At 36.6% G+C, this 10,590-nt stretch overlaps 1 protein-coding gene across 1 annotated transcript; it reads right to left on the bottom strand.

Annotated features, from left to right (window-relative positions):
* Nucleotides 1-7,762: 7,762 nt before the first annotated feature.
* On the bottom strand, nt 7,763-10,230 carry cldn1 (claudin 1). Its single transcript, XM_042498199.1, has 4 exons — nt 9,845-10,230; nt 8,799-8,963; nt 8,496-8,580; nt 7,763-8,034 (listed from the first exon to the last, which is right to left on the bottom strand). Exons 1-4 carry the CDS (start codon nt 10,065-10,067, stop codon nt 7,872-7,874), a joined length of 636 nt encoding a protein of 211 aa, XP_042354133.1. The 5' UTR covers nt 10,068-10,230; the 3' UTR covers nt 7,763-7,871.
* Between the last annotated feature and the right edge of the window lie 360 nt (nt 10,231-10,590).

Below are 10,590 nucleotides of genomic sequence, written 5' to 3'. Positions count from 1 at the left end.
CAAAGTGTAAAAGGTCAAAAGTGCAGTAATGTTAGAAAGCCTACATTTTTATTGTTTTTTCATATTTAAAAAAAATGCAAAAAATAAATACCCATAGGACAAAATAGAAACATCATAGAGCAAGAAAATATTGTATGGTTTGTATGGTTACAAAAATTAGATAATGATCTCCCATATCTTTCTACAACATTTGACATTGGTACATTTTATTTCTACTTTTATCATGTTTTGTTTTCAGAAAGTTTTAACTGTTTGCATTTTAAAAGATTTGAATCAAACTTTCCTTCAAAACCAAAACAGTTCAAAAATAAAGTTCATATTCACATACTTTGGGAGCCCTAAAGGGGAATCCAAGTGATCTTTGTACATTTTAAGAGCCCTGTATACTGTGAATATATGAAAAGACCATGACTCCTTAGAGTCTTTTATTGGCTTACCTTGAACATGTTTCTTGAGGTAAGGTGTGGCATTGCTTAGAAAAACAGAGGTGAAGGGTCCTGAATTCAATTGGCTCCCGCTCCTCTTCAGATGGGAGGAGGCAGGGAGCCAGAGGAGCAGCGAAGCTTGGAGCTGTCTCTGTGTTTAAATCACTTCTGGCCACATCTTAGCCGTGTTGCTCTGGACTCCTGCCAGGGATCCAAATCTGCATCTGCCAGAGTGAAAGTGAAGAATTCGGAAATACTCGTTTTATCTTGCAGAAGTTGTGTGAGTGAAAATTTGTGTAAATGTTGGACTCTGATGGTGTAATAGAAAGGCACTGAGTTTGTTGTTGCTGAGCTGAGGGAAGCTGTGTCTGATCGTTTCATCTTCAGTGCAGACAGCAATGTTCTGCTGCTGCTCGAACAGTTTCAGTTTTTTATATTCATGTTGATGCTTTTTAGTCAAAGTTTTAAGACTGCATCTGAGTTTCTTCTTTGAGGTTTATTATATCAGATTGTTCTGGATTTTATCCGACTGTATTTTATCCTAACGACAGCTCAGATATTTTAAAGTGGGGTTGTATGAGATACTTATCCATATTCAGTGTGTTATATACAGTAGATGTCAGTCTGCACATCCTCAGTTTGGAGAAGCAGACAGAAGTACTGACCCAAAAACTAAGCAATGTATTGTTATGGATGGGTGGTTGTCATGATGGGAAGAAGTTAACGGCTGCAGCTCCTCATCTATGCTCTCATCAAAGCCACCTTACCGTATGGAGTAAAACAGTCATTTTGGCTAAGGAGTCTGGTACTGAAAAGATGATATAATGGGGGAATTACTGTCAGACCATAAGGTAAAGCAGCAAAAAATGTTCTAAATAAACTATATACTTAAACTGATATCGAGCTTTTTTAAGTGGGACTTTTTTAGATTGGAAAGTACATGTAAGTGTACATTATATGTAGATGTCCGTGTCAGACTCCAGCCTGCTTCTCTAAACTGGGAGCGTGCCATCTGACATCTACCACTAATATACTGACTTTGGACAAGTATCTCATACGATTTCACTTCAAAAAATCCTAAGTATCCCTTTAACTAGCTAATACCTGTCGTGTAGCACCACCACGCTTCATCATAACCAGGGATTAAAATTGTAGCATAAAATAATGTCTCTTATCACTTCAAAGACGCTGAATTTTAATCACATGTGAGCATCACACACACACACACACACATCTCTCCTTTCCCAATGCGGTGACGTTAAAAGCACTGCTCGTGTTTACTCCTGACAAATATGGAGGAGGAGGAGGAGGCCCTGGTTCCCATGGAGATGCTCATCTGTTTTGTACAGAAAGTGATCCAGGTGTTGGAGGAGGTCAGCAGAGTCTGAATAAGTGTGAATGAACTGTGAGCCACACTGCCAGGAGCTGCAATGAGAGTTGATTAAGGCGATGTGACACTCACTCATGCATATTAATCAGTTCACACACACACACACACACACACACACACACAGCTACACGCAACCACTGACACACGCATGAAAGATTTAGACTTCCTGCCATGCTGAATGAAAAATCTCTAAGTCAAGCTGATCTCATTAGTTAAGCTTCAAGGATCGTCGGGCCTGGGTGAATATATCCGTGTCCCTGTGTGCACTGTGTGCGAATCCTCTCAATCATTATTTTGTGCTTTTACTTTAATCAAGTACCCAATTTCAATAAAAAGCTTAACAATGTGAACAGGAGGCTGATCGAGACAATAAATGCACCAGCAAAGCCTTTAGCAGGAGGTCAGACTCATATCTAACAAAGTGCTGTGATAATCTTAACAAGTGAGTCAGCAGACGGGTTGTTTTCTTTCCGTCTGCAGTATTCAGTTTTAGGACCCCTGAGGTGAGACTCTGTAAATTACATCAGTGTGAGAGAGGCAGTTAGTATATTTAATATGACACAGACTGGTCAAAGGCCTCAAAGGAGCGAGCAATATATCTTAAATCAATATCATGAGATTGAATTTTTATTATTAATATATGTACATAATACAGCAAAGGTGCACTAAATCACATATCGACTAATCAAAGCTGTGGCCACTACAATAAACTGTCATTTAACCCTTTTAACCCTGGATTGACATGAGTTTTCTTGTGCTGCATTCACACACCTTTTACAAGCTATCTGCCCCTTTGAAACTTGCACAGATTGGTTTGATTTTTTTCTTCAATAACATCGTGAAAAAAAGGCAATGACCAACTTTTCAAGAAATTTCCCACAAATTGCAAGAAATTCTTAAAATGTGTCAAGAAAAATACCTTATACCTTGTTTTTAAAAAGGGGAGGATTATTAGGAAAAAAATCTAACAATTAAGGAAAAATGCTCTGAAACTATATTCATAGTTATATTTCATATTTAAAGCTATATTACAGAAAAAAAAACACAATAAAATATATCAAATAAACTCTTTTCCAGCACTTTTAAGAGTCTTTTTCTTTTGTACATATTTTAAGGTCATTTTTTTCTTGATTTTTGAAACTATTTTTTTGCTTGTTTTTAGGCCATGTCTTGTTTAGTTTCCCTTTGCCTTCTCTCCATGTTTTTGCAAGAAATCAAACCAATTGGCTTTTCAAAGGGTTATTCCCATCGAACACATATATGATGGCGATAAAGATATGATGGTCTCTGACAGTTTTACCAGGCAGCTCCTCTACTGTGTCCCAGCTTCTGAGTGCATGGTGGATCAATTGGTCAGGTTATTTTAAATGGGGATGTACTGTGGAGCTTCAACTGAAGGCTCTCTGGCCACACCAAGGCTCCCTATGTTTTACTGACAGAGTTTAAAAATCAGGTCAGAGGGGACCTCTGCTGGTTGGCTACAGAAGAACCTCTGCTGTAATAAACAGCAGTGGAAAAAGTATTTAGATATTTTATTTCTGTGAAAGAACTCCAAGTAAAAGCCTTGCATTTAAAATGTTTCCTGGATAAAATATGTGTTTTCAAAAAAATGTGCTTAAAAAATAAATAAGTATTTATTATGCAGACAGATGGCCCTGAGATATTTTTATGTAGATGTTACCAACAGAATGGAAGCAGCATTTTTACTGTTGCTTAAGTACATTTTAACTACATCATATACATCATATGGATATTTTTATTTAATAATGTATCATGCATGTACAAACTCTTTTCATGTTTTTTCTATGCAAAATCTGAATCTGCAAGATAACTTGTGATTAAAGCCGTCAAATAATTGCAGTGCAGTAAAAAGTAGAAAAAAATGAAAATATAAAGTAAAGATTAATAAGATGAAAATTTTACCTTAGTAGTTTAAGTGAATCTATTATATTTCACCACCAAAGCTATATGAATATCATGATAATAAAGGGACCATTCAACCCAAAATTACATATTTTTCCTCTTACTTTTAGTGCTATTTATCAGTCTAGATAGGTGTGAGTTGCCAAGTACCAAAAAATAGATTTGAAAAACTCAACAGAAATGTCTCTTTACAGTAATCATGACCCAGTTACTCAAAACAATCCAAAGACATTATTTTGAGCAGTTTCATATAAAAGATGTTTTCTTTCTACTGAGCTACACTCACAAAAAATGAAATAAAATAAAAAAGAATGAAATAAAGGAGATGAATCTGCAATGTTTCTATTGCAGCCTCAACTAATGCATACATTTACAGCATGTTAGCATTCAAAGATACTTGATATGATTGTTTTTTCAGCTTTAGTACAGTGACGAAGAGGATCAATTGTAGCAGCAGCATTAGTTTTTTGTTTGATTTCGTACACATTCATTGATTTGTCTGTGATGTCTGGCAAATGCACTCTGCTGATTGCAGCAGTTTGAGTAAGAGTTTGGTCCAGATCCAGATCCAATACTGGGCTGAAGAGGAGGGGAAGCCCTCAGGTTAAGTGCTACTCTGTTGATGCATTTCATCATTCTAAACATCCAGTTGTTTTACAAAGACCATAAAAGTGTCGTTCTGAATGGGTTTTATTGCAGCATATCCTCATATTTCATGGGCTATTTTGCTGAAATGCAAATCAAATATAAAATAGTGTTGGTGCCGTGGACTACCATGCAAACAAGATGTCAGTGTATTCTGCATGGAGCAGCTGTGCATAAAGTAACTTTGCTTTTATTTATTTAGGAATGTGCTGGCTGAGAACAAAGTGTGCATAAGATGAAAGATCAAATCTGAGAGCATGTTGTAGGTCACTATACTTTATTATGTGTAATGTAACTAATTAAATCAACTTAAGTACTGTAATATAATATTTATGTATAATTCCAAAGTGGGCCTTTCTGCATAATGGGTACTTTTTACATTTGGTACTTGGCTAAAAGCTTTGTACTTTTTCTTATTTTAGGACCTTAACTTGAAACAATACTTTTATACTGCTTCTTTTACTCAAGAAAAAGATTTGAATACTTTTTCCACCACTGCAGTTTGTTGTTACTTTTGCTATTTCTGCTGTGTACACTTCCCATAACAAGATTCACTTTCATTCATATTTGAGACGCTCTTACTCTTTTCTTAGTCTAACATGCAACAACAGAAGATTTTACACAAGCTAATTTCAAAATATTGGAGCAAGAGACAAGGCCCTTGAGGAAGCCCAATGGGTCAAACAACACTCCAAAAATGACCCAAAGAAACCACATAAGACACCTTTAAAATAACAAAATTCATGGTATTATTGACAAATAATATGTATACAAGACCTTTAAAAATCCTGGCAGAGAGGCAGCAAGTCTAGTTTCAACAGCAGAGTCTCTCTCCTCTGCTGCTGGAACAGGAGCTCTTAATCAGCTCCTCCCCAGGACAGGTGCACCTCATTAAGCAATGCACACGTGGGAGAAAACAGACGTCACAGAAACACGTGAAGCTGTAACAGCCATATAGAACTGTCATGAAAAAAGTTACCCAAATTATATTTTATCCATATCATTATTGAATTATTGTTTATTATTATTATTATTATTATTATTATTATTATTATTATTATTATTATTATTGTTGTTGTTGTTGTTGTTGTTTGTTATTGTTTTTATTATTTTTTTTTATCATCATCATCGTCATCATTGTCATTATTATTATTTGGAAATATTTTGTTGTGGGTTCACATGTTCACATTCCTGTATTATTCTTTGTTGGTTTATATTAAGTGAAAGCATTGTGAAAGTGGAGTATTTATGTCTTTAATTATTACATTAACCATCTCAGAACTAACCCATTACTATATAATCTCATTATCTAATTCCCAACACTGGATTATGAGAGTTTTTGTATGTATACCTCTCAGTGAAGACATTACATTAAATCTATATTTTGCTGGTATTCTTCATGTCAGGCCTTGATCCAAAATGTGGTCCCTTTCGTCCTCTGGTGGCCAAACATGCTCACTTTTCATATATTCGGTTTGAAGTTTACAGCAAGATGCTTCATTCATACATTGGACATTGGAGATTATTGTCAGATATTGTCAGCATTCCACACAATACAACAGTGTGGCAGCTTTTCTGTTATTTTTCTTGAGTATAACTGCTGGTGGGTTTTCCTTTTTTAAAGTAGTGTTATTATTATTTTAACTTTTTTTTCTTTGTTTTTTGTGTTAATTTTCATGTCCTTTTTTGTAACTTTTCAGTAGTTTCTTGCTGATTTGGGGTAATTTAGTTGCTCAATACTTTCTGACAATGTTTTCAAAAGAAATCAGGCCAATTTGCTCAGATTGTAAGGGTTAAGGATTACTAGAATTACCAGATGGTGGCGCCCTCTTCCGCAGAATCCCTGCACATATATAGGTTGGAGGTGGAACAATGGAGACAAATATTTTCATACAGATGAAACTGTCAAAATCATGTTGTGTTTGTGTGTGTGTGTGTGTGTGTGTGTGTGTGTGTGTGTGTGTGTGTGTGCTGGTGAGATGGAGAGGGTTTAATTCTCAATCATTCTTCCATATAGAGAATAACACAGTGTGAGTAAATGTGATTAATCTAAATGATTTGGAATCTTGTTTCCATGAACTCACTGTGAAGAGGCATGTTGGGACAGGAGCCGATGGTTTGAGGTATGCCTCTCAGGAGCCGCTCCCAAGCCTCTTTTCTCCTCATGTGTACTAGTTTTGTCTTCCCTGAGGCAACACATTTCTGCAGCAGGCACTGCTACGTTAGACAATTGAAAATCTCCTTTTAAAGAATGTTTTAGAAATTATTTCAAGTTGAATTTTTCAAACTTTATTTTTTTTTCTTTTGTGCTGCCAATCTCATACGTATGAAACACTATAGATACATTTTATTTACAGATCCCCTCCTTTTTTAGAAGATGCTATCACACTGTTCCTTGGCTCATGCTTTAGGGGGGATGTGCCGTAATGCATCACTTTGGCAGGAACACACTCACATGCTTACAGACACTCCCATAGGACTACCTTAAAGACACAATTCACCCAAAAATAAAATATACATATTTTAGTCTCACCTATACAGTAGTGTTATTTATTTATCTAAATTAGAACTAGAAAAGAATTAGAAATAAGAACTAAATTGCACTCCTCTTGTGGTGCCCAAAGTGCCAAAAAATACATTTGAAAACATCAACATTGATGTCTCTTTCCAGGAATGATGAACCATTAACTTTTCTTTTTTCTGCTGAACTACACACCAAGTTAAAGACACCATCTAGTTCTATTATATCAAGAGATATAATATCTCCAACATTCAACAAAAACAGTCTAGACTGATAAATAGTTTTACAGGTAAGAGGAAAAAGTTGAGTAGATATACTGGTACAAGTATTTACACTGATCCTTTCACTTGTCTAAAGCATAAAGTTGGCATTATTCTAGATTATTCTCTTCAACAAATTTCACAAAAAGACTAAAACTAACAACAATCATCCATTCCAACAAATACTGACTTTGTTGTCAAAGCTTTAAACTACTTATTATTTAGTATTTACTCCTTTTTGGTGTATTTGCTCAAAGCTACAGTGCTCTGCCGATTGAGGAAATCACTGAAGCTTTTCTTCAAAATGTGTCTATATATTTGTAACCTATTTTAAAGTTGGGAAGGAATGAGCAAGTTTGTGGTTCAGTGACACAGACGGGATTAGGCAAAGTACCAAGAGATACTAATACTTTGTTGGTTATGGGTTTATATGGGACTTGATTACAACAAGAGTAATATGGGATAATGCCAGCCTTCTGTTACACATCAGCATCATCGGAAAAAAACAAACAAACCTGAAGACAGGCGTTAAAAGCCTTCAATGAAGTAATAAGGATTTTATTTTACAGGATATGAAAAAATAACACAAAGCAAATAACAGTCACACCCTCAGCAGATTTATACCAAATGGGTTAAAAGAAAAAATCTGAATGGCAAAAAATTCCCTCTAAAGATGAGATTCTTCTATCCGAGATGGCGTAATTGTCCTAGACGTAGTCCTTGTCGGGCCGGCCTGCAGAGCGGGACGGTGGGTAGCGTGGAGATTTCCCTGAGTCCTTGCTGGAGCAGTTGCAGCAGAGGAAGCTTCCTCCTATAATGATGAGACAGGCAGCTGCCCATCCAACAAACAGGGCACTTCCAAATTCAAACCTGTGAAAATTCACAAGTCAAAACTCATACTTATCTGGATGTTTGAAAAAGAAAGAAAAGTTTTAAATTAGCATTACAAGTCTTCAAGCCTGAATACAACCTCATTATATTGTATTCTATTAGGTGTGTTTCACAGCAATACCATTAAGACATCACACGCTGTGGGTTTAGGCTGTCATTTACAGTTAATTACATGAATATTTCAGAATGTGCTTGAAAAATTAATTAAAAAAAAAAAAAAACACTTCAAGAATAAGAGTACTATCTCTACCACTGAATATGTCTAACTATTCTTTTAAGTGTGTAAGACTAAATAGTTAATTGGACAGGCAGGAGAACAACAGCATAATAAAAGACAGTTCGTATGGCATATGTCTGTCCCGTGTCATTACGCAGTCACAGTGATACCTGATAATTAGTGTGAATTCCAGACTAAAGGGGGCAGAGTAGGTCGACCTCACCTGGAATTAGTGGGAGTGAATGGGTCGTAGAAGTCCTTGGCTATTCTGTGACCATACCAAGATGTTCCCACCAGAGCGAGCAGACCTGAAAAACCATTTTAAAACATTTTGTATTGTTGCATTATACAGCTAACAACATGCAGAACTGTGTCATCTGTCATGTATCGTCTTTATCAACCCAAAAATTCAATACGAGTCAAATTGTCAAAATCAAAACAGACAACAGAGTGGTATAATATGCAGGCCAAATAATGTTTAGGCAGTTTGTTTGCTTGTGTGTATCTGAACTGAATGGACTCTGACCAGCGAAAATGAAGATAACTCCTCCAGCTAGAGCCACTTTGTCCTTCTGCTCCGTTTGATCTCTCATACAGGTTGTGCACCTCATGCCCACCACCTCCACCAAGATCGCAATGAAGCTCAGCAAGATGGAGGCCAGCATCAGCCCTCGTGTGCCCTGAACAATCCCTGGAGAAAAAGACAAAGGATCAAGAGATCTGAGCAGGTTGCATACAAATTCGTGGATTTCTAAAGTTTTATTTATTTATTTGGCTTTGATCTTTAACGTTACAGTTAAGTAGTTGAGTAGTTGAGTTTTGGTAGAACTGTGTTAAAATCTCACCAGGATCTTTTCCCCCCTGCGTCTTCCCTACATATGCTTCCTCTATGCTTTCCTTAAAATAAAACTTAGATAAAACCTCTAGAAATGTTGTGTTCAGTGTTCTTCTTCATGTTTACAACAGGGACAAAACAGGCGGGAGTGCAGATGGCATGAGTCGCAGCCAGCTTAGGTGTGCTCTAAAATTACTATATTCTTATCTGATGAAGGTCTTATCAGCCTTTCATAAAGAAGACATTAAAAATCAGTTTACACAGAACATTTGCACTTAAAGTCCATCGCCATGAACAACTTATATTCCTTTTGAAAGAAAGATTGTGGAGCTTCTCTTTGATTAGCTGGTGCTGGTATTTGACCGACATGTCTCTGCATGCAAGAAGTCCTACACCTCTAGGGAGGTTTGAATGACCACAGAGACTTACACATTCCTGTTTTACAGCATAAAGGCCGACAAATCTTTAACTCCTGAAGTTGCGACATATTGTAAATTCAAAATCCCAAATTCATAAGGTCTCTATTGGGGGAAAAAATCTAACATATTTTTGAAATGCACCATTCATTATCCAAATATCCATATCCCACACCCATAAAAACAAACTGATTTAGGACGCAATATACTGTAACTGATAAATACTCATTATGTCTAACATGCTAGAATATATAATCTGATCAGTTGTAGGTCTTTGTAAAGGAATCTATAATGAAAACATGACGTGTAAAGCAACATTACCTGGTAGCTGGAGGAGTGAATCATACTTTTTACACTGAACCTGACCGGTGCTCTGCGATGCACAGGTCATCCACAGCCCCTCAAACAACGCCTGAGCTGTGATGATGTTGTCTCCTGCATAGGACGAAGCTTTCCATTCCACCATTACTGTGGATGCTATCGAGCCGATGAAGCCCACAAAGGCCAGCGTGAAGCCAAGCAGCTGTAGACCTGCATTGGCCATTGTTTGATAAATATTAGGATTGATGAAAGTGGAAAAGGTTGAAAAAAATCCCCCAAAGTTTCTTGATATAATTCCTTGAGGTTTTGGGAGGTGGATCTGATCCCAAAGTGCTGTCAGTGTTGTGTTACCTGTGCATCCTCATGAATAGCCTGGAGTGAGGGGAGGATTCAGGAATGCCAGCACCTGAGACTGAGGTTAGAAGGAGCAGGATGACACCTAGTGGAGGTGATGGCCTCCTGCAAAGTTTAAAAATTGTTCCCCAACCTCCAATTAAACCTCCACGGAAAATGCACAGCTGTCAACAGAGTGCCTGTAGGTACACTAAAACACTGTGAGACAAGTTTTAACACCAAGTGTTCTCTATGAAATATATTATAATAAAAATGATGATGAAAAAATAACAATTGATATATTACAAAATGCAATATAATTAACACTGTTTTTACGCCAAGCATCCCAATGCCACTGAAACTGAAACTTTTAACATTATATACAGCAAGTCACCAGCAACATTTTTTGTAAA

The sequence above is a fragment of the Plectropomus leopardus genome, chromosome 12 (assembly GCF_008729295.1).
Source record: "Plectropomus leopardus isolate mb chromosome 12, YSFRI_Pleo_2.0, whole genome shotgun sequence".
NCBI classification, from domain to species: Eukaryota; Metazoa; Chordata; class Actinopteri; order Perciformes; family Serranidae; genus Plectropomus; species Plectropomus leopardus.
The sequence above is the reverse complement of the archived record's forward strand: the minus strand, read 5'-3'. Positions and strand labels throughout refer to the sequence as shown.

What these genes read in the sequence shown, in the direction of transcription:
- cldn1 (XM_042498199.1), bottom strand. Translation starts at nt 10,067, where the DNA reads ATGGCCAATGCAGGTCTACAGCTGCTTGGCTTCACGCTGGCCTTTGTG. An exon ending in AGTTATCTTCATTTTCGCTG is followed by an intron (nt 8,581 to 8,798) that starts GTCAGAGTCCAT and finishes ATGGTTTTTCAG; the next exon opens with GTCTGCTCGCTCTGGTGGGA. An exon ending in TTCACTCCCACTAATTCCAG is followed by an intron (nt 8,035 to 8,495) that starts GTGAGGTCGACC and finishes GAATTTTCACAG; the next exon opens with GTTTGAATTTGGAAGTGCCC.